Source organism: Sorex fumeus, unplaced genomic scaffold, assembly GCF_029834395.1.
Source record: "Sorex fumeus unplaced genomic scaffold, SorFum_2.1 ptg000128l, whole genome shotgun sequence".
In the NCBI taxonomy this organism is placed as follows: Eukaryota; Metazoa; Chordata; class Mammalia; order Eulipotyphla; family Soricidae; genus Sorex; species Sorex fumeus.
The window spans coordinates 1,482,706-1,505,726 of NW_026606185.1; the positions used below are offsets into that span (position 1 = coordinate 1,482,706).

The window sequence follows — 23,021 nt, forward strand, 5'->3', positions numbered from 1 at the left end:
CCCTCCTCCCCGAGTCTTGCTCTCCTGCACCTTTCTACCAGTGTCTCTCGACAGCTAAGGTCACAGGGCCTGTTCTCCCGTCCCTCCCCAGGTATGCAAGCCTGCGGGCAACTTCAGAGAGCTCGCGTGCCTCCCCCGGGGCGGAGAGGGAGATAGAAAAACCCCTGTGCCACAGAGCAGGCGGGGCGACTGGGAGGGCTGTATGCCTTTATCTGCAGGTGAGGGGTGGGAGGCCCTGGGTGTGACCCACAAGCCTGTGTGCAGAAGAGGGGCACATTTATGTTGGGACAAGGTCACCTGATCCCCAAGCCCTGACCCCAGCTCTGGGAGACAGACAAGAGCTGGCAGGACTGGACTCCCAGGCTCCCTGCTGGATGGGGAGAGGGAGGAGGAAGATCCTCCAGCACACCGGGGAGGCGCCTGCCTTTGCTCTTGGGGCAGAACCCCTGCTCCGAGCAGGCCGCAGCTCCCACAGCGCCCAGTGGAAGCTGTGGTCGGCGTGACCTGTCCGAGCCTGACCTTGCCAGGTTCTCTGAAGGGGAGGCAGGAGTGGGGGGGGGGGCTGGGGGGGGCTGTTGGCTGGTCACCGGCAACCCAATCTTGGCGGCTGCTCTGAGCCTCTTGCTTTTGTGTTTTGCGGAATTAAATCGCAGTATTTTGGAAAGTATGCCCTGTCCACGGCTTCTTTGAGGGGTGAGCAAGCAGAGAAGGTGGGGATCAGGTTAGGAGGGAATTGTCATTGACTACCCAATTCAACCATTCCTCAGCAGTCAGTGTCCCCAACTGGTCACCCCACCCTTCAGACTGTCCCCCACCCTGCCTTTGGGAACACCCACCTGTCTTGGACAAGGGGAGCTGGAAGAAGGCTGAACTGAAGCTCTGATGAATTTTTTCTCTAGTGAAAAAGTCCAGGGGCTCTTTTGGACTGAATGCAGCATCGGGGTACCTGTCTTTTCTGCCTCTCCCTGCTACCCGCTGACACCTATGTCCACACCAGTGGCAGCCTGACTTCAGAGGGCAGCCTTGGGAGCCCCCACACTGGCAGCGACATGCAGCCCAGGCACCCCGTGAGGGGACCCACACCCTGGGAAATCTCCTTATCGGAACATCTCTGTTGGGTGCAAGGTGGAATGACCAGGACATTATAGCTCTGGGAACCTGCACCCCACCATGAGTACCGCAAAGGGCGCCCCCAGAAAGAAACTGGGGTCCTGAACTGAAGTGATAGCTCGGCAGGCTGAGCTCAGGCTCCTGGAAGGCCAGAAGGTTCGGGCCTGGGGAACAACAAGGACCCCCAAGCACTGCGGGGAGCAACCGCTGAGCACAGAGCCGGGAGTTGCCCGGGAACAGCCGCCGGGTGTGGTCCAAAGAAACAGCCAAGAGTTCTTGACGTCTGAGCTGGTTCGCCTCGTTCCCTGCCACAGGTGGGAAAAACCTGGAGGGAGTGTACGGGAAACCAGGAGAGAGACAAGACGGACAGTCCGTCCAGCCCATCCAGCCCGGGAAACTCGCCCCGCCCCCAGCCCCGACTCGGGCCACTTGGTAACAAACACTTCCACTTCCTGAGCGCTTTCTTCTCCCGCCGCGGGGCGCCAGGCCCGGCACGGGGCTCCGCCCCTGCGCGCTCCCATTGGTCCGGGCGCTTCACCCGGCCCGAGCGGCTCCGCACTGCGTCTTCTGATTGGTGGCCGGAGTTCCACACCCTCGCCGCAGCCCCGCCCCCGGAATTAAGGAGCGGGGCGGGTTCTGGAGCGCTCAGACTCCGCGCGGAGGTGGGATTGGTCACGCTGCTTCTCGGGCTTCGCGGTCCCGGGACACCTGTTCGCTCCGCCCGCGCCGCGACGCCGGGCACCCCGGCCGCGCTCGCCGTCGCCGCCCGAGCGGCAGGGCGACGATCCGAAGGGCCAGCCCGGCCCGTCCCGGGCCCTCGACGAGCCTCCGCCGCGCGCCGCTGAACCGCCTTCCGGCACGATGAGCGCGAACTCGGCGGCCGTGGAGCCCCTGCCCCGGCTCTGCTGCCTGGAGAAGGGTCCCAGCGGCTACGGCTTCCACCTGCACGGGGAGAAGGGCAAGCTGGGCCAGTTCATCCGGCTGGTGGAGCCCGGCTCCCCGGCCGAGAAGGCGGGGCTGCTGGCGGGAGACCGGCTGGTGGAAGTGAACGACGAGAACGTGGAGAAGGAGACGCACCAGCAGGTGGTGAGCCGCATCCGCACCGCGCCGGGCGCCGTGCGCCTGCTGGTGGTCGACCCCGACGCGGACGCGCACTTCCAGATGCTCGGGGTGCAGGTCCGCGGGGAGCTGCTGCGCGCCCGCGACGCGCCCGACGCGCGCACGGAGGACGAGGCCCCGCGGGCCGCGCCGGAGTCGCGCGCCGCCGAGAAGAGCGTCCCGGAGCGGGTAAGCGCGGGGCCGGCCGGCCGGCCGGGAGGGGGAAGTGGGGGAGCCGGGCGCCCCGGAAGCCCAGCCCGCGCCCGCAGCGTCCTTGTGAAACCCGATCCCCGGAGGGAGTCGGCCGCCCCGACACGTCGGCAGCTTTCTGGGGGCGCCCGCCGGGGACCCCGCCACCACCCCCTTTCCACACTCGGCGCTGCCCCGAGCGTCGCCTGGGCCGCGCGTCACCCCCCGTCCCTGGGTCTTCGGGACTTGGGGTGCAGGAGAACAGGCAACCCCCTTTCTCCCGGTGCTGGAGACAGGCGTCTCTGAACGTTGCAGGACTCCCGCCCCCACTCCAGCCCGGGCCCCCATTCCTTAAGGATGTGGAGCTGAGTCCCGAGACATGGGTCAGCGGGCCGACCCGGGTTCGCGAAATCCCCCGCGCCCCAGAGGCTCCCCACCCGGCCGCGCCAGGAGTGACCCCAGAGTGCAGAGCCGGGAGTCAGCCCTGAGCACCGCCGGGCGTGGCCCAGACCCCCTTCTCCCGACAAGGTTACGGAGTGGTCGCGGGAGCCCCGCAGGGGGCGGGGGTGGGGGTCGCCCGCACCCTGCTGCCGCGTGTATCATTAACTCCCACCGCCGGACTTCACCCTCCCGGGTCCTGAGAAAGACAGGGGGAAGCCCCGCGCCCTGGGCCGGCCGCGTGGGGGCGGGGAGGAGGCGAGGAGGCGTCTCCCTGGCCGCAGGTTTATGGTTCTCTGGAATGTGAGGAGTTAGCACGGGCTGGTAGCAGGAGCCAAGGGAGTGGTCTCAGGCCCCAGGCTGTTTACTGTTTGCATGGTGTTACCCCCCCCAACTTCAGTCGGATGCTCGGTGGGAGCAGAGCTGTGCACCCCTCCCACCAAAGAGAGGTGTGGGGGGTTGGGGGAGGCTGACCCTGGGGGTAGGAGCCTGGTTCCAACCCTGGCAGCTGTGTGTGGCCGGTGTCCTTGGTGCCCCCCAGGCAGAGAAAGGGCACAGCCGGAAGGTGGAAGGTGGCACCCGGGAGGACCAACTGGTTTGGTGGAAGTAGAGGAAGTGAGGTCACCGGGAGCCTGAGGTGGGTGCCAGCCAGGACCGCCAGGACTGCCAGTCTGCCACTTCCTGCCACTGCCAAGTGCGCGTTGGGGCACCTGCAAGGTTGGGGAGGGATCGGAGCAGGGCAGCGGGCGGGCAGCAGGGCGGGTGCGGGGATCCGACCTCTGGCCCTAGGCAAGGACCCAGGTTGAACTTTGTGCCTCGGGCATTGATTTCTCATTCCCCTTTTCATTTGGACTTCAGCCCTGGCATGGAGAAACTCCTTCACCCCACCCGCACCCCGAGTTAGATCTTCCAGCCCTTTTGGGTTGGCTTGCCGGCACCAGTGGTGGCTTGAGAGAACAGGCTTGCTCCCCACTGGGCCATCTGGAAGGCAGCCTCTGGGGGTCATGCCTGCCTGGGGGGAGCGCAGAACCTGATGTCCACCCCCAGAGTGGTGACATCAGGAAAGAAAAGGGTCATTGCCCCAACCCCTTAGGGTCTAGTTTCATAAGCCTGGCCTAGGCGATCTGACCCTTGGCTCCCCCCTCCCCGCCCAACAGGGGCGTTGGGACCCCTGGAAAATGCGAAGCCCCCCCCTTCCCAGGCTTCCTCCTGCTTATGCAGACCACCAGCCCTGCTCTGACCCCTGGGAGAAGGAGCCCTATGAATTGGCAGGGTGGGCGTGCAGGACCTCCCCAAGTCCACGTGGCGTTCCTGAGCATTGGAAGCGCTATCTCTTTCCTAACCAGCCACTCCTCGGAGAGTCTGGCAGAGCCTGGGCAGGTGTAGTCCGCCCCTGAGGGAGGCATGGCCAGGGGTACCAGGGCTTTTGGTCCTCGGAGGAGATGGAGGTGCCCCCCGCCCCAGGTCCCAACTGCACTCCTGCCCCCACACCAGCACCCAGGGCGAGGCCTGGACCTGAAGCATGGCGTGGGCACGTGGGCAGGCCTGAGGCAGCCCAGGACCCAGCTGGGCTGCCCCACCGAGTTCCTTCATCTCGCTAAGCCTCCACTTCCTCTTGTGTAAGCAGGGCTGTGGCCTCTGCTAGGATCCCACGGGGACACCAGGCTGGGAGCCCAGTGCTCTCAGCCTCTGTTTTGGGGGACACACACGTCCCCACAGTGGTCCCACACCCGCCAGGGGGCTGCCGGGCCTGGGCCTGCTCTTGGGGTGAGTGCATTGTGGCCAGCCTGGCGCCCAGAAGGGGTCCATCGGCCGTGATTTCTCAAGGACGCAGCCTGGCCCCGTGACCCCATGAGGCTCCAACTTCCGCTCTGCTTGCCATGATCCCTGGGACCAACCTCCCCATACTCTGCCCCTCCCCCCCATCACCTCAAACACTAAGCTCTTCTCTTTCACCCACTGCCGGAATCATCTGTTCTTGCCCCACTGCAGGCTGCCTTTCCGGGTAAATCTGGGCTTTCCTGGGGTGCTTTTCACCCCAGCTGTGTTTGGCACCGTGCACTGAGATCTGATGGAATGAATGAATGCACCAATGAATGCACGAGTGAAGGAGTCTCGGTCTTAGGCACCTACCTTCGGATTCCTGGAGCACCTGGGGTGCTGGTGGGGACTCGGGGAGGAGCCATCCCCGTTTGAGAACCCAGTTCAGAGCAACCTGTCCCCCTGCGGGCCACATGTGCGGGGAGCCAGGGAAGGGTGGGAGGGGGAGCACACCGCTTGTGTTTTCTCTGCTTTAGCCATGAGTTGGGGGGGTGCCCAGGGTCTGCTCCCCTGCTGAGTAACTGAGCAATAGTTCTGTGGATGATGCTCTGGGAAGCAGAAAGGGTCCCTGTGTGTCAATTCGGGGGACCAGTCCCTCCCCCAGCCCTCCCCTCCCGGGGAGCATTGAGCAACTGGGGAGAAGTGGCTGGGAGGCGGGGGGCTTGTTGGTGTAGTCAGTAGATCTCTGAGGACCTAGAGTTCTCGACACCCCCCTTCTTTAGGCTGCAGGGAAGGAGCCTCAGCCCACAGTGCTCACCCGCCGAAGGCACGGTCCTCTGGGGCCAGCCATTAGCCACTCCCGCAGCCCCTTTCCCTCCCTTCCCCCCCCCAGGTCATCTGGGTGAAGGACCCCCTGGGCCTCACGGCTGCCAGGGGGCAGGGTGCCCCCAGCAGGGACTGGCTCCTCAGCTGCCCCTCACCTGGTGGCTGAACCGATGTCTCCACATCCCACTGTCCTGTCCTGGGAACCAGCCCTGCTGAATCTGGGACCCCCAAGGGCTCCCCAGAGACTGGCCTTGACTTCTGTCTTAGAGGGAGGATGACTCACCTTGCACCCCTCCACCTCTGTTTCAGGCAGGGCCGAGCCCCCAGAAACACACGAGGTGCAGAGTCCCCAGCATCCAGGGTTGGGGCAGCGCCCTGGCGTCCAGGAGTTGAAGGCGCCCCCCCTCCCCCCCGCTGAGTTTAAGGTCAGGGCCACCAGATTCAAACTCGGACTGGACGCAGCCACTGGCCACCTGTGGCCTTTAGCACGGAATCTCAGCAGCATCGCCTCAGACGTGAAGAATTCCACTAATAATCTGGGGGTCCTGTTCAGCCGCACGGGGGCTGTGGTGTCGGGGATGGAACCAGGGTCACATGCAAGCCAAGTGCCTTAATCCTTCTACTGTCGCTCCAGCCCTGCCTTTTTTTTTTTAATTAAATTTAATTCATTCATTTTATTTATTTTGTGGTTTTGCATTTTGGCCTGGACCCGGAGCTGCTTCTGTGCGCTGTCTGGGGGTCTCTCTCTGACCTCTCTCCACTCATAACTTTTATTTTGTTTGTTTTTGTTTGTTTGTGGGCCACACCTGGTGATTCTCAGAGTTTGTTTCTCCCAGCCCTGCTCTCAGGGGTTACTCCTGGCAGTGCTGGGAGGAGTGGGGAACTAACCGTATAAGATGAACCCGGGATTGAACCCGGGTTGACTGTGTGCAAACCAAGCATCCTCCCACTGGACTTACACTGGACTTACCCGCTGGACTATGTCTCCTGCCCACTAATAAATTTTAATTGCTGTGAGAACCACACCCAGGAGTGCTTGAGAGGGGTGTCACAGGGCAGGGGTCAGACCCGGCCCCTTACTCATGTCAGTCACATGGTGCTCTCCCCCAGAGATTTGTTCTGTTTTGGTTTTATTTGGGGGCCACACCCGGAGATGCTCAGGACTTACTCCTGGCTGTGCTCAGGGGACCAGATGGGATGCCTGGGATTGAACCCCAATCAGCTGCTTGCAGCTGGCCTCCCCACTGTGCTGTGGCTTCAGCCCCTCCACCCCTGATTTTTAAAACTGTGTCACCTGTTGAAATGTTACCATTTTGAATCTAATAGGTCAAACAAGGTATTGGGGGGCTCTGATAGGATCCTCATGTCTCATATGTGCGAGGCCCCGGGCATTGCCCAAAACAAAGAAAAGATGTGTTTTCCTCCATTTTCCTTTTTAATGGGGCTAACAGGAAATTTTCAGCAGAGAGGATTTCTGGTTTTGTTGCTCTGGATCTGAGTTCAGAACCTGCCTTACTCAGCTGTGCTTAAGGCTGAAACCTGGCTCTCCTCTCAGGGATCACCCCTGGTGGTGCTCGGGGGACCCTTTGGGGTGCCGGAGGTCGAACCCGGGTCAGCCACGTTCGGGTAAATGCCCTCCCTGCTGGACTGTTGCTCCATCCCTTTGTTTTCTGTTTTGTGGGTTGGTTTATTTTGGTCTAGTTTTTGGTTCCAGGCATGAACCTGGTGCCTTCTATATGGGAACGGCAGGCTGTACCCTCAGCTCTGTACAATCCCTCTGTGTAGTTTTAAGCAGAAAGTCCAGGGGCCCAAGTGACATACAGCAGTTCAGCAGTTCAGGCATGTGCCTTGCACCTGTGAGACCAGGGTTCCATCCCCGACACCGCACACGGTGCCTTGAACACAGATCCAGGGTGAGCCTTGAGCAACACTGGAAGTGCCCGCTCCCTCCAGGAAAGGAAGAAGGCGCATTTGATAGCCCTAACTTCTCCCCCTCCTGGAAAGCCCTCCTAGATGCTTCTGGTGGGGCCCAGCAGAGTTCAGTTCAATTGACAGCTGGGCGGAGTGGAGGGAGCACCTGCGGGGCGGCCAGCCTGGCGGGGCTCCAGCAGCCCACGTACCAGCCCGCCATGTACCAGGCTGGGCCAGCCCCGGATTGACCTGCGCCAGACGGTCAGGCGGGTTCCTCCCTGGCCAGCACCGGGAGGAGAGACAGCCAGGAGCTAAGCCTGGCTCTCCCCCTGGGGGTGGGGAGGGGAGAAGCAGCCCCCCCCCAGCTGTGTTGCTCGCGCGCGCGCGCACACACACACACACACACACACACACACACACACACCGCACCGCACCGGGAGGAGAGACAGCCAGAAGCAGCCCCCCCCAGCTGTGTTGCTCGCGCGCGCGCGCACACACACACACACACACACACACACACACACACACCTGGCGCAGGGGGAGCACCTTCCTAGGGAGGAATGGAAATGCAAGCTCAGGGGTGGGGATGCCGGAGTGAGCCGTCCAGGTCAGTGGACTCCGTGCGGCCGGCCGGGAACTGAACTGAAGCAAACAGCTGGGCCCCGAGAGCACAGCCCCCGAGGGCAGTGGCCGCGCCCTTTGTCCCTCACCTTGGGTGAGGCAAGAACACCTTCAGCCTGGAGCTCTGGCCGCGGGCCAGGCAGGCTCCTCGTCCCCTCCCTGCCGCGCAGGACAGTGCTTTCCTGGAGTTGACCCGACCGGGCAGAATGTGCAGCGGTGCCCCCTCGGCCACTCCTTGCGCTGTGGGCGGGAGGGGGCCTCGGGGACCCGCTGATTTGCAGAGCGCAGGCCCCTGCTGGTGTCCGCCTGGCCCGGTGGGGGAGGGGCGCCGGGCCGGCCGCCAGGCTGTTTCTATTGGACCCATCTCCATGGCATCGGCCGGGGCGGGGCTCCCGATGGGGCGTGGGCCCCCAGCCGCTCCCCGGAGACGGTCCGGGATTAGGGTATCGACTTTCCCCCGCGCTCCAGGTGGCTGTTGGTGGCGCCTATTGAATTCCGGGCGCTCCCCCTGCGGGGGTGGAGGTGACCGCTCGGCCACTCCACGGGAGGACCATGCGCGGGGGAGGGGGCTTGCCCGGCCAGGCCTGCGGACACCCCCGTGACTGCGCCCTGAGCAGATTCTTGGGTTCCCTGATCCAAACAGACACCGAGGCCCCGTCCCCTACCCCGTGGGGAGGCTCAGCTCCCCTGGATACCCCTGCCCTGCCAGCCGGGATGGACCTCCTGGAGATGCGGTGGGGCAGGGGAGTGTGGGAAGGCCCGAAGGGGCTCTGGGGCTGAACTCTGCAGAAACCCAACTGGGTTTCCTGTGCCTCCCGTCCAGTCTGGGGTGCTGAGTCCCCCCGCTGGTGCCCTGTATGGCTGGAAGTGAGGCCCCAGCCGGCCCTCAGCTTCCCTGGCCATTGTGCTGGAGGGAAGCATGCCCCCTCCCACACCAATCAGCTGCCTCACCCACTGAGGCTTCCAGCAGAAGCCCCAGCACTGACCCCTCAGCTCCTGGGCCTCCTGCCACCTGGGGGGATGCTGGAAGGACCTGGGCCCCTCCCGGAGGCGCCTCCTTTCCCGGCCTCCCGGGCCTCCCGTTGTGAAATGCTGGTGACCTCTGCCGGGGGCTGCCTTCCTTCCCCCCACTTTCTCTGGGTGACAGGGAGTTGGCCAGCCCAGGCGGGACTGGTCAGACCTGTTCCGGATCCCCAGGGCCTGAGGGGGGGATTGGGCGAGAGCTGGGGGGTGACAGCAAGGGAATAAGCCTCACTGGGGAGAAGATCCCCCCCACCCCCAGGGCTGTGGAGGTGCTGGATCCTTGGGGCTACCAGGGAGCAGACTCTGTCAGGAAGGAGGACCATGGGAAACATGGCTGTTCCCCTGCCCACCCCATGGGAGTCCTGGCATCCCCTCCACGCCCCCCCCCTCAAAGTGCTGACCGGCAGGCAGAGCCCCCACATTGGAAGGGTGGGGCCCAGTCACCCCAGAGGGCGCTGGCAGCAAGTCAAGGCAGGAGGCGCCTGTGCCCCCACCCCACCCCCTCTCCCGTTCCCAGCAGGGGGCAGGGGTTGCAGGGCAACCTGGCACTCCCTCACCCTCCTCCGAATCTCTTCTCTGCTAATGCCCCCTTTCATCTCCGAACCACAGAGCCACAATGGGAACCACAATGGGAGTCTCGGGCAGCAGGCTTTGGGGAGTAAGGTGTCAGGACTGTCACCAGTGAGAAGGAAATTCTTTTTCCCGCCCCACCCACTGGAACCTGGGCTCCAGTTCCTGGCCTCCTGGGGCCCTGTTACAGGTCTGGGAAAAAACTGAAAGGGGGGGCTAGAATCAGCCCCGGGACCCCACCCACATTCCATCCCTCTATGCTGTGATCCTGTGCTGTAGGCTGAGCCAAGCTGCCCGGATGGGCCCTGGGTAGGGGGGTGCTGGAGCCCAATGGGCCAGATGGGGTGGCCGGATGCTGGAGCCCAGTGGGTCAGATGGGGGAGCTGAGCCCTCAGCCTGGTCCGCTGCCGCCTGTCTGGAGGGCACCTCTCTGGGCCGGTCTCCGTAGTGCCCATCTGCCCAGGGACTCTCCCTCTTCAGATTTTTTGGGCGCAGCAGGCAGACGCTCTGGTTCCGTTGCAGCCTCGCTCCTACCAGGGAGTGCCCTGCTTAGAGCTGGGAGCCCCCGGGGTGAGGAAGAGGCTCCCCATTCTCCCACCACCCAGCTTTCACACATCTATCTACTCCTGCTTCTCTTGCTGCAGAAAAGGGGGTGCCAGTGGGCCCGGGGCCCAGGGCTCAGGTGCTCGGCCTGGCTGACAGGGGTGCCAGGTCCGAGAAGACCAGGTGAGCCGTTTGGGGGGCATCACGGTATCACAAAGGGCTGGCGAGAGAGACAGGAATGTTTGTTCCCCTGAGCACCGCTGGGTGTGAACTTGACCCCCCCCCAAAGGAAACTGACCGTGATGAACCAATGGGAGAAAGGGCAGGGTCATGCCCTTGGTCCCCGTCCCCCTCTCATTTGCCCGTGGACAGGGAGGTGCCGGGTCCCCCTAAGAGTTCCCCAGCCCAGGTGTGTGGGTGGAATAAGACCCGGGCACTGGGGAATGACCGATGGGCCCTCTCACCCCCAGCCTGCACTGCGGCCCCGACTCTGCGTCATGAAGAAGGGCCCCAACGGCTACGGCTTCAACCTGCACAGCGACAAGTCCAAGCCGGGCCAGTACATCCGTGCGGTGGACGCCAGCTCGCCCGCCGAGGCCGCGGGGCTGCGGGCCCAGGACCGCATTGTGGAGGTGAGAACTTGGCCAGCCTGCCCCCCACGCCACTCCCGACCCTCTGCAGCTCACCTCCCTGCAGGCGCAGGACAGAGTGGACAGAGAGATGGCGGGTGTACATGGCAGGAGCTGAGGAAAAGAGGGGCCCACAGGTAGGGTCCAGGGCAGAGAAGGAGCCGTGAGGAGTGTCAGGGAGAGGGACCATCTGTTTCTGTGCCCACCATGTGACCAGCTCAGCGCCCCCGATTCACTCAGGCCTGAGTGCCAGGCCTGGCCAGAACTGAGACTGTCCAGAGTGCAGTGGCCCGCACCCCCACCCTGGGGCCTCAGCTGGGCTTCCCTGGTGAACCCCAGGCCTGGGGATCCCTGTCTCAGAGCTTCATGCTGGCCCAGAATTCTGGGTCCACCGATACCCCTCCCTGTCCGACCCACCCAGCCTTCCAGAGCCTTCCCTTCCCTTCCCTTCCCTTCCCTTCCCTTCCCTTCCCTTCCCGTGGGTGCAGCTGTGTTTGTTTAGTCTCCAGGGATGTTTTCTTTGGCTTGTCCTGTGATCCAGCGTCCCCCATCTGGCCGTCAGGGGGACCCTTGACCCCAGTGCTGGACCCTGCAGACAGGGAGAGCGGGTGGAGGATGAGCAACTCCCCCACTGTCTTGCCCCCCACAGGTGAACGGGGTCTGCATGGAGGGCAAACAGCATGGTGACGTAGTGGCAGCCATCAAGGCTGGCGGGGACCAGACAAAGCTGCTGGTGGTGGACCAGGAGACGGATGAGTTCTTCAAGAAGTGCAGAGTGACCCCCTCTCAGGAGCACCTGGAAGGTGAGCTGGGGGTGTGGGAGGCGGCCCCTCCTTCCCAGAGAGAGAGAGACCCAAGGTTGGGGGAGAGCAGGGCTGGGTGACTGGGTGTCAGCAGGGGCTTCAATTCCCAGGACCCCAGCTGCTGGGGGGGGGGGGGGTTACTGTGGCACCCCCCCTCCCCGCAATCCTCCAAAACTTCTCTCAAAGCACAACTTCCACGAAGGGGTTAACTCTGGGGCGCCTGGCTCTGCAGGACAGCTCTGCCCACCCCCAGGTTGTCTTGGAAACCCAGACCCAGTGGGTCTCTCCTTGCAGGGCTTGTCCTGTGCAGGCTGGGCTGGACTTTCTCCCCAGAGATGGCTTGTGGGGGCGGGGCTGTCTCTGGACTTTGCAGTGGGTCTGGTGGGCTGTTTTTGTATGTGGGGGCGTGGGGTAGGTGTCGGCAGACTTGGATCCCAAGGTGGGAGATCCTGAGGCAGGGCCTGGAGGAAGGGTAGGGGCCTAGAGGGGGGTCCCTAGCCAACAAGGGCCTTACCCTTGGCACCCCAAGTTCACAGAAACCAGGAAGCCCCAGGGGACCCAGAGGAGTGGGGAGACCTCCCTTCTCCAGCACCTATACCCCGGGACCGCAGCCTCTGGCCTGCCTGCAGCTTCTCCAGGATTGAGGCCCCTCCTGAGCGGGTGTCCTGTCCCCCCGGGAGAGTCCTGCCCCTCCCGAGACCACCTGCCACCCTGTGAGATGACCAGGAGCCTATGGGGTCAGCGTGGCGGGGCTGCATCAGATTGGCCCAGTCATGGGGCCCCTGAGAGGTGACCCTTAGTGAGAACTAACACGTCCAGGCCATTCCCAAAGGCAGGACAGCGCCTGCCCACCACACCACACACCCCAAAGCTGGTGCCCTCCGACCCCTGGCCGCCCCCAGGTTTTCTGCTGACAACGAAGACACGCCCAGGAGTCTGCCCTGTGCCCTCTGGCCTGCCCGATGCCCCCTGGCACAGAGGCCCCACCAGCCGTGCCCTGGCCCAACCCACCCTAGAGGGCTGTGGGGAAGCTTTGGCCTGCTAGGCCCGCCCCAGTCCACTCCATCAGCATGTCACTTCTGGGGTGTTTCTCTGTGTGTGTGGGGGTGGAGGTTGGATACACATCGGTGAGTGCTCAGGGGACCCCCCATTTCCCCCAATTGAACCCAGGGCTCCCACATGCAAAGCATACACCGCAGCCCACAATGCAAATTTCTATTTTTTGTTTTGGGGGTCACACCCAGCAGGAATCACCCCTGGCGGTGCTGGCTCGGGCCATATGGGATCCTGGGAGGGAGCCCGCGTCTGCCATATGCAAAGCAAACACCCTCCCCTCTGCCCTCTCTCTAGCCCTAGGAGACAGTTTCTAATGCAAATTCCTAATAAGCATCTAGGGCCTTCTTAGGCGGCTGGCCCAAAATTTCAATTCCACCTGGAGCTGTAAAGTTTCCCTAGAGCTGGTCCAGCTTCAGAGACTAGGAACCTAAGAAGGGGCGGAGAGCTGCTCTTCTGTAAAAGCGTCAGCGTGGAGCCTGGGCCATAGCACAGCGGGGAGGGTGTTTGCCTTGCACGTAGCTAACCTGGATTCGATTCCCTGCACCCCTTAAAGTATCGCTATCACACTGGCTACAGCTACCACGCATGGAGTTTGGGACTGTTTCATTACATACAAACTGTGTGTGTGTGTGTGTGTGTGTGGTGACGGGCTTTGCTTACTTGCAGCAGTTCTGGATTTGGTCCCAAGCACTGCTGGGAGTGACTGCTGAGCACCACTGGGAGTGCCCCGAACCCCCTCTCCCCTGCCTGGTGTTGGGGCACCATGTGGACACGGGAGAGAAACTCCAGCCCCAACTGTTGCAACTTTTTTGGAGGACCACATCCAGTAGTGCTCAGGGGTCACTCCTGACAGGAGTTGCACATGGCTGACTCGGGTCCGATCCCCAGCATCCCATAGGGTCCCCAAGCACTACCAAGGAGTAATTCCTGAGTGCAAAACCAGGAGTATAACCCCTGAGCGTTGCTGGGTCAGTCACAGTCACAGTCACAGTCCTCCCGTTGTTCATCGATTTGCTCGAGCAGGCCCAGTAATGTCTCCATCGTGAGACTTATTGTTACTGTGTTTGGCATATTGAATACATCATGGGTAGCTTGCCAGGCTCTGCCATGCGGGCGAGATACTCTCAGTAGTTTGCCGGGCTCTCCGAGAGGGGCGGAGGAATTGAACTCGGGTCGGCCATGTTGGCTGTGTGCAAGGCACACGCCCTACCGCTGTGCTATCACTCCAGCCCCGTTGCTGGGTATGACCCCAAAAGCCAAAAAAATATAGAACCAAAAATCTTTTGGGTTGTTTTATTTGTTATTTTGGACCACACCTGGCGGTGCTCCAGGATCATTCCTGACTGGGCTCAGGGGACCCTATGGGATGCTGGGGATTGAACCTGGGTCAGCCGCGTGCAAGGCGGAGTGCAGAGCCAGGAGTAAGTAACCTTTGTGCAACTCCAAGTGTGACCCAAAAAGAAAAAAAAACTTTTAAAATAGGGGCCAGAGCAATAGGACGGCGGGTGGGACGTTTGCCTTGCATGCGGCCAACCAGGGTTCAATTCCTGGCATCCCATATGGTCTCCTGAGCACTCAGGAGTGATTCCTGAGTGCAGAGCCAGGAGTTACCCCTGAGCATCGCCGGGTGTGACCCAAAAAGCAAACAAACAAACAAAAACCTTTTCAAATAACTGGCAGTGGGACAAGGATATGGTTGTCTGCAGAACCTGGCCTCCTTGTCAAGTGCCCGCCCCCACTCACCCCTGTTCTTTTGCCCTTGCCCCAGGTGCCCTGCCTGAGCCCTGCACGAATGGGGAGATCCAGAAGGTAAAGTTGGGCTCAGGGGCGGGGGGCGGGCGGGGCGTTGGCAGGCTCCCCTCAAATGTCCTTCCCAAGCCACTGGGCCTCACGGCCTACAAGTGCCAGCAGCCCCCCGGGCCCCTCTGCGCCCGCCGCCCTGGGTGACAGGCCCCACCTCCGGCTCCCCACGGGACAGAAGCGGCCATTCTTCCCCCCAAGAACAGAGCCGCAGTGTCTGGGCCTGCCCCTCGCAGTCTGGGCTGGAAGAACAAAGCAGAGGGAGAGGGGAGGCCCCGGGAGAGGGGCCAGGGTTGGTGCCAGCGAGGCCGGAGCTGGGGCAGGGCCCATGCGCCCAGCCAGGACCGCCCCCCCAACACACACACACACCACCGTATGTGGAGTGGCGGGTTTGCGCAGACCCCTTCCCAGGGGTCCCCGCAGTGGACAAGGGGGTGACCTGGGTGCTCCCATCGCCCACCTTGGGGGTTCGGAATCCTCGGCGACTTTACTCCTTCAAGGCCCCTCTTGGCCCTTTTGGGGTTTGGATTTCAAGATTCCCAGGGCCGGATCCAAGTTCAAAGGTGGCCTGCAGATTCGGGGGCTTCGTACTTGAGACAGCAGCCCCTCACCCCCAGTCCCCACAACCTGGGAGCCCCTCCTCAGCCACTAGCTCAAGGGCTCCCATGGGATTTGAGGGGTGGCCAAGGGCCCCGCCCCCTGGGGGCAGGCCCAGGCTGCTCTTGATCCCAGCTGGAATGTGGGGGGGTCCCCCACCCCACCCCCGGGAACTCCCTTCCCTTCCTGGCTCCAGTGCCCACCCCTCCCCCATGACCCACACCCTCCTCCTCCCCCTCTCCCTGCCAGGAGAACATTCCGGAAGCCCTGGCAGAGCCAGCCTCTGAGAACCCCAAGCCAGCCTTGGCCAGGTCCACCTCCAGTGAAACCAGCGAGGAGGTAAGCTGGGGCAGCCCCGGTGCCAGGGAGCCTGGCCGTGCCCAGGCCAGCTCACTCCTGGCACACCAGCCCGCCTGGGAGGTCACATGCTGAGCCACGTTTGCTTCTTGTGACCCGGCTTCCCTGGGCACTGCCCGGAGGGAACCACCACCCCCACCTGTGCCCCCATGCTCTGGGGGGGCCAGCGCTGACTGCCACCCTCCACCTTCACAGCTGAATTCCCAGGACAGCCCCAAGAAGCAGGACTCCAAGGCCGCCTCGTCTACCTCCTCCTCCGACCCTATCCTGGACTTTAGCATCTCGCTGGCCATGGCCAAAGAGCGGGCACATCAGAAGCGCGGCTGCAGGCGGGCCCCGCAGATGGACTGGAGCAAGAAAAACGAACTCTTCAGCAACCTCTGAGCGACCCTGCCGGCCTCACCCGGCCCCTTCCCACCCCCCGCCCCACGGCCCCCCTGAATCACACACCAATCAGCACCAGCATCTCCTCTCTTGGCCAATCTGATTTTTTTTCTCCTCAGAACTGTTCTCTGCCTCCCCCCATCCGCCCCGATCTCCGAGAAACTGAAGGTGTCCGTCCTGCCCCAATAGAAAAGCAAACGCTGTCCCCTCCCTACCTCCCCATCACTGGCACCCCTGGCCGCCCCGCCAGGAACATTTGACACTCGCACCAAGGATCATGTGATCCCTTGGAGAGGTCACCTGCCCTCCTGACCCCTCCCCCCACCCACCCCGGGGACACAGGTCCAGGCAGATCAAGGATTGGCCACGCCTCAGAGTCAACCGGACTGCGCTTCCCTGATGATTTTTGGGAGAGCAGTTTGGATCGTTTTCCTGATTAAGATGTGATTCCCTGGGTGCCTCCACCTTTGCATTTCTCTCCACACAACACCCCGCCCCCGCCCCAGATCACAGCAGGGCGGCTGCTGCCAAGTTGAGCCAGGGCACGCGCTGTAAAGAAACTGTCCAGAACTGCTGGTTTCTTGAAGTCGCCTCTGTGTCTTCCTTTAGGAATTGTCCCCTCCCGGCTGGAGGGAGGTGGTCAGGGCCTGCTGCGGCCCCTGGCCTGGGGAGGGAGGTGGTAGCTTTAGCCCAGGGTGCATGTAGAGGGGCCTGAAGGGTTTCCCTGGCAAGGCCTGGCAGCAGAGCCCCTCCAGAGGAGCCCCCTGGAGCTGGGAAAGGGAATCCAGGCCCAGCTGGATTTGCAATGCAAATGAGCTTGGACCCTGTCCCCAGCCCCTGCCCGCCATACCAGATTCCCTGGAGAGATCTGAGCCTGGTGCCAGATACTCTAACTCATCTGGATGAGATTGGAGGGAACTTCTGGGAAGACCTGGCTGCCTTGGGCTCAGCTGGGGGGTGTTGTTGGGGCAAGATTTGGGGGGGTGGGGTGCCGGCTAGGCTCTTCCTCCACCAGAGACCTTAGTCCCCTCCCTGAAGCTACATTGGAGGCTTGCCGGGAAGAGGCCCCAGGCTCTTTTCTTCCCCCAACCGGACCCCTGGGAAGCAGGTTCCTGAGCCTGAGCATCCAGGAGGAAGTCAGGAAGCACTGGGGGATGTTTGCCTTGCGTGCGGCTGACCTGGGTTTGCTCCTTGTTATTCCATATGGTCTCCTGAACCTCTTGTGAACCCTAAGCATAGCCAGGTGTTGGCAAAAAAAGTTAAAAAGCAAGTGACAAGGCTCTAACCCTTATGATCCAAGGTGCCGCCTGTCTCAACCCTCCCTCCCGGCACGGAACAGGCCTGAGCATGTGGAAAGTGGGATGAGGAACCGCCAGGGGGAAACCAGGCAGGTGACTGCACCTTAGCTGAGGAGGGGCATGGTCCCAGCGCTCAAGCTGGTCTCCTGAGAACAGGCACCAGGTGCGGGACCGCGTGTCCCCCATCAGTACACCCCAGAGGCCTCAAGTTCTCCCGTAAGGGTGTCTTGACAGCACCCAGATTCCCACGGAATCCTTAGGAGTCAAAGCCTGTCTCCCCTTGCCTTGGACCAAGAAGAGAATCCGCCCGGCCACCCGAGCCTGCGCCTCCAGCGCCCCCTAGTGGGCACAGCCGGCGTTGCAGCGCCAGAGCTGGAGGGGGCGTTCTCTCCCCTCCAGGGTCGGGGGAGGGGCACTTTCCAGAGTGGTCCTGGCCATTGGGCAGGTGGAACACTAAGTTTCACGGGCTGAGGGGCGCTCTCCAGCTGGTTCCAAAACGAACTCAGCTCTCCCAAACTAGCTCCCAGGAGAAAGGGAAGGGCGAGGTTCATCCGTTTTCAAACCCAGGGCCACACTGCCCTCCCACCCCAAGGGACCGCGCTTCTTCCATGGAGGAGGGGGACACGCCAAGAGAAAACACGGATGGGGGAGATGCACGTGCTTTACTCCCCCACGGCGCCCCCAGGAGCGCTCTGAGCCCCCAGGGGTGAAGGGAGGTCCAGGACTTAAGCGTGCTAGCACATCCACTCCTTCCCAGGATGACACACGCAGAGCACCCGCCGGAGCCCGGCCTACCACGGGTCTCCCCTCTCCGCCCCCACAAAGCGAGTCCCAGCCTGGGGTGGCTCCTCGGAGTCCCCGCAGTGGACGCCCGACACGCCCGGCCCCGCGGGTGGTTGGTCCAGGGCCGCGGTCAGCGGGGCTCTAGTGCCCCCTCGCGGTAGGGCTGCTCCTGCACGTGGCAGGTCTGTTCCTGCAGCCACTGTTGCTCAGGCGGGCTCATCCGCAGTCGCAGCGTCACCTCCTGGAACACGCTGCTCTCGGCCACCTGCGGGAGCAGTGGGGGAGGAGGAATGGGCTCAAGTCACGGAGCGAGGCCGGGCCAAGCCCCCGCCACGCCCCCACCTGCTCGAAGTGAAGTTTTCGGAACAGCCGGATACTGGCTTCGTTTTCTTGCCCAATTTTGGCTTCAAACGTGGTCAGGCCGAGCTTGGTCGCTCCTCCCGGAACAGAGAGGAGAGAGGGATGAAGGGGCAGCACCTGACTGACTCCCCACCTCGGACTAAGAAGCCGGTCCCAGCACCGGGACCTCAGGGACACGGCCAATGGGGCGAGGAATGGAACTGGATGGGGCGGGAACGGGGACCGGACTCTTACCATAAGACAGCATCATGAGCACCGCCTCGGTGCCACAGCCCCGACCCCTGCAGGCGGCCTCTAGAAGAGATGGGCGAGCACAATGGCACTGGCACGTGCCAAGGGCTCCCGGGCACCCACCAGCCCTCAGCCCTCAGGAGGGTGCTGCTACTCTGTGGATGAGCTCGGAGCAGCCAAGGTCTGCCTCCTGCCCCCACTGAGATCTGGGGGCTGGGGAATACCCCGACCCCATTGGTCAAGCTGCTCCCCTCCTGGGACTGAGCGCAGGCTTCACAGGCAGGAACCCCGCACCCCAAGCTCCCCTGAACAGCCCCTGGAGTGACCCCTGGGTAAAGGGAACCCAGAACAAAAACAAAAGCCTCAGCAGGAGGCTGGAGCACTGTGGCCCCTCTGCAAAGGTCTAGAGCATGGAGAGGACCTGGGGGTGGGAGGGTCAGGGATGTTCCGTTATTTGGGAGTTCCCAGCCCACCAGAGAGCGCAGATGAGTCTGAAGACCAAGGTTAAGTTCAGCCCTGAGCATTAGTGACCCAGCAGGCTAAGGGGGGTGGGGGGGTGCGGCCACAGAGCATCCACGCACCCGCAATCATGACCTCGATCTCCCCCAAGGCCGGGTCCCCCGGGTCGGTGAGGAAGAGATTGACGTCTCCTATCATGCACTTCTCTTCCGGGGGCCGCGGCTGGGCCTGCCACATCTCTGCATCCAGCACAATGAACGTGCACTCTGAGGAGGGTGACAGAAGGGAGGGGACGTGACAACCGTCTTCCACCCGGCCTGAGACTCACAGACCCCCGGTGGCTAGGAAAGGGGCACAGGGGACTCTCCTCTGCTTTGTGTGGGCACAAAGGGCTCCAAACTGCATTCTGGGGGCAATAACCACTCGGCTGTGGCCAGGGACGGAGGCACAGGGCTGTACGCCCTGAAAGTCTCTACTTGCTCTGATTCCCTCCCCCTGGGGCCCTGGAGGGGGGGCATCCACCACCAGCCCCAGCTTCCATGTTCAAAATGAGACTTTGGGTCTTTCCCGGCCTGCAGCACCAGCTGGGGGCCCTGCGGGGTGAGGCAGGGCGGTGGGGCTGGGGAGGGCCTCACTGTCTGCATCGTCCCGCCAGCTGCGCTGCATCGCGTACTCCTGCTCAAGGCTCAGCGGCTCTGACGCGGTCAGGCGCTGCAGCTCCTCCGACTTCATCCACTCGTGGTACCTGGGGGCCAGAGCGGGGCAGCAGCAGACAGGAGGCATCAGAGGCCCAGCCGTGAATCCTTTGAGAGATGAAGGCGTGGGTGGCAGGAAGGTCACTAGCACCAGCTTTTGGGGAGGGACTGAGGCCCCAAGGCAAGCTGGCCCTAGGCCACAACAGCCAATGGCGTCAGCTCCTGTGCCCCGGGGTCTGTCCGGATTCCTGCTGGGGTCAGTGACAGAGGGAGGAGCCTCAGGTTCCTGGGAGGTCACACTCAGCTGACTCAGCAGCAAGTGGGCACTCTTCACAAAGGCCACAGGGGCACCAGAGACCCCCATAGAGCGAAAGCACAGGTAGAGACTAATCTGTGCCCACTGTCCCCACTGACCCCATCTGGGACTCGGCTCTGGCCCCCTTCCAGACAGTCGCCTTCAGAATGATCCATCAGCTCTGAGCTTGCCCACAGGCTAAAGGGCAGAGGGCAGAGTGCAAGCACGGAGTGTGTTCGTGGGCACCAGGGAGGGGGGGGTCTTTTTTGGTTTTGTTTTATTTTGCTTTTTGGATCACACCCAGTGATGCTCAGGGGTTACTTTTGGCTCTGCACTCAGGAATTGGAATTACTCCTGGCAATGCTGGGGAGACCCTATGGGAAGCTAGGGATTGAACCCGGGTTGGCCGCAGTCAAGGCAAATGCCCTTTCCACTGTACTAAGCACCGGCATCCAGGAAGAGGGCTCTTACTCGTGATCAAACAACACCATTTTTTTTTTTTTGCTTTAGTTCCGAAGCCCCATGCAGCAGTGGGCAGGGGCTACTCCCAGGTCAGTGCTTGGGGGGCTGTGCAGCGCTGGGGGGTACAGAGCACAGATCATGTGGAAAATGGAAGCTGGGGCCCCGGGCAGAGCACGCACTCCAACTAGGAGCTATCTCTCAGGGTCCCCGGTTTCTTTCTTCTAACACACACTTGCTTTACATAAAGTAACTTACTACAGGGAGGGTGGAGAGAGGGCACAGAAGTCTGAGCGGGATCCAGAGTGACAGTACAGCGAGGTGGGCATTTGCTTTGCACGCAGCCAATCCGGGTTCGATCCTCAGCATCCCATATGGTCCCCTGAGCATGGCCAGGAGTGATTCCTGAGTGCAGAGCCAGGGGTAAGCCCTGAGCACCACCGGGTGTGACACCCCCCACCCAAAAAAACAAGGACAAAGGAGTGCCGCCAGCAGGTCAATCTGTACCCGTGAGGCGAGTGCATCAGCAGCCTGATGGCGCCTTCAGACTTCCAGATACCCCAAAATTGCTGCTGTGCCTTTGGCCAGACCCCAAAAACTTGGGGCAAAGTTTACCAAGAAAGTAAACAGTCAAAAGTTAGGTATGTGGGAAACACCCCCACAAACCACCTCCAGCTCAGCTATATAATTGGAGGCATGGCCTCTCTTGTTCCTAATTGAACTGCTTAATGGCCATGATCCCAGACTCAGAAACAAATCTCTAAATCCGGTGGCTTTTGGCAGAAATGCGTCCGGTCCCTGCAGTAGGTTATCGGTGCTGGGCCAACCCAGGTGGGAATAGGTTTCGTGCCTTGGCCTGTTTTCTCCTGGCGACCCGGTGGCTGCCACCCTCCAGAGGCCACTGGACAGTTAAGTTTGGGCCCACGGTGACAAGACACGCAGGGCCTCACGGGACAGGGGTGAAGCCGGTCCTGTCCTCCCCGTCCCAAAGGGCCCAAGTCATCGCCCACAAACGGCCTCTCTGGCTCCTGATCAAGCTGCTTAATGGCCATGATCCCAGAGACTCAGAAACAAATCTCGAAACCCAGCGGTTTTTGGCAGAAATGCGTCTAGACCCCACAGTAGGTTACTGTTGCCGGGCCACCCCAGGGGGAACGGGTGTTGTCATTCCGCCTGATTCCACCTGGTTTTGGCAGAAATCCCTCCAGATGTAAGTGTTAAAATTTCGGAATTTCAAAATCGCGCAGCCACTACTGCAGCCACACGACATCATATGTTATTCATAACCAGCAACAGAAAACAAATAGTCTACTGTTGCCTTTTCAGCAGATCTGAGTGTTGGGGTAAAATCTCTAATAATAATGGTGGGTCTGGTGTCAAAATATTGAATGTGATCAAAGTAGAGAGAGAGTAATGTGGAAATCATCTGCCCTACAGGTAGGGGGAGGGTGTGGGATGGGGGTATACTGGGGTTGTTGGGAGTGGAGAATGGGCACTAGTGAAGGTACGGGTGTTTCATTGTAAGACCGAGACTTAGACCCGAAAGCTTTGTAACTGCTCTCATGGTGATTCAATAAATAAAATTGGAGTTCATGCACAATTCAATCAGCTAATCGGTGGCTGAATAAATAGCAGTACTCCTACATTTAAAAAAAAAGAAGGATGAGCAGATGCTAATCCATTTCGGGCATCACATCACACGGTCCCCAGAGTGTTGCCAGGTGTCACCTTGAGCAGTGAGCCAGACCCTAGACAAGAACAAACAAAAAACTGAAGGAAAGGCTGCCAAGGAAGCTGAGAGGGTGAATGGAGGCCGGGGACGGGACGGGAGACTCCCTCTAGTGAAGCAAGTTTCCTTCCTCTTGTCCTTCATCCTTTCCCCAACACTGGCCTGCAAGCCCAAGGGTGCGGGGGAGGGACTAGCCAATTACCTGGGTACATGCTTGGAGGTGTAGGGGACCAGGACCACTTTCTTTCCCAGCAGCAAGATGTTTTGATTTATCCTCATGGTAGCAGTCGGTGGTGCGGAGAGTGGAGACTTCAGGACCCCGAGTTTATTCCACTAGATGTGGGATTCGGAGAGCTCGATTCCTCTGCCTCTAACTGTCTGGAGCTAAGGAGTTGGAGACGCCTCCATCCTTTCTCTCCAAAGGCGGCAGGGCGCACGGACTCGGAAGCCCTTGCAAGCAGGTGAACCGAGCTGGCTGAAGGTCCTCCAACAATCCGGCCCGCAGCGCACGGGGCCAGCCCTGGGCTGCCGTTCAAGCCGTTCAAGAAGGTCCGTCCCAGAAGGTCCCTCAGCCCCGAGCACCGAAACCCAGGAACAGGGGACTCCGTCCCACGTTCCTCCCCCTTCTCGGCGACTGACCTCAGCTCCTGTCTCTCTCCCACCCCCAAGGCCGACAGTCCAGGCTACCTTCTTCAGGGAAGAAGGGCTTAAGTCCCCGGGTGGTGACTACTGTCCCCTCAAGGCCAGATCCACGCCCACTCCCGCTGGCTACTGTCCCGCCACGGAAGAAAGCGAGGGACCTGCAGCGTCCAGCCCGGCGTCCCCAGCAGCCGGCTCCCCGCGCAGGCGCTAAGAGCGCGCGCCCCGCCTACTTCCGCCACGCAGACGGCAGCCGCCAGGGCCCATTCCGGTCCCGCCCTCGCGGAGCGTCCAATCGGCGCGCGCGGACGAAGGCGAGCTCCGGGCCGCGCGCATGCGTGCTGCGCGCACCGGTGCG

At 61.8% G+C, this 23,021-nt stretch overlaps 2 protein-coding genes across 2 annotated transcripts; one reads left to right on the forward strand and one right to left on the reverse strand.

Moving 5' to 3' along the window:
• The first annotated feature begins 1,756 nt into the window (after positions 1–1,756).
• NHERF1 (NHERF family PDZ scaffold protein 1) lies at positions 1,757–16,291 on the forward strand. The gene is made up of 6 exons (XM_056138089.1): positions 1,757–2,397; positions 10,560–10,721; positions 11,368–11,521; positions 14,346–14,386; positions 15,224–15,313; positions 15,527–16,291. The coding sequence occupies exons 1-6, from the start codon at positions 1,972–1,974 to the stop codon at positions 15,713–15,715; spliced, it is 1,062 nt and encodes a 353-aa protein (XP_055994064.1). The 5' UTR covers positions 1,757–1,971; the 3' UTR covers positions 15,716–16,291.
• Positions 16,292–17,900: 1,609 nt separating this feature from the next.
• On the reverse strand, positions 17,901–22,369 carry NAT9 (N-acetyltransferase 9 (putative)). Its single transcript, XM_056138430.1, has 6 exons — positions 22,227–22,369; positions 19,482–19,591; positions 18,969–19,112; positions 18,391–18,450; positions 18,139–18,233; positions 17,901–18,061 (listed from the first exon to the last, which is right to left on the reverse strand). The coding sequence occupies exons 1-6, from the start codon at positions 22,301–22,303 to the stop codon at positions 17,927–17,929; spliced, it is 621 nt and encodes a 206-aa protein (XP_055994405.1). The 5' UTR covers positions 22,304–22,369; the 3' UTR covers positions 17,901–17,926.
• Positions 22,370–23,021: the final 652 nt, after the last annotated feature.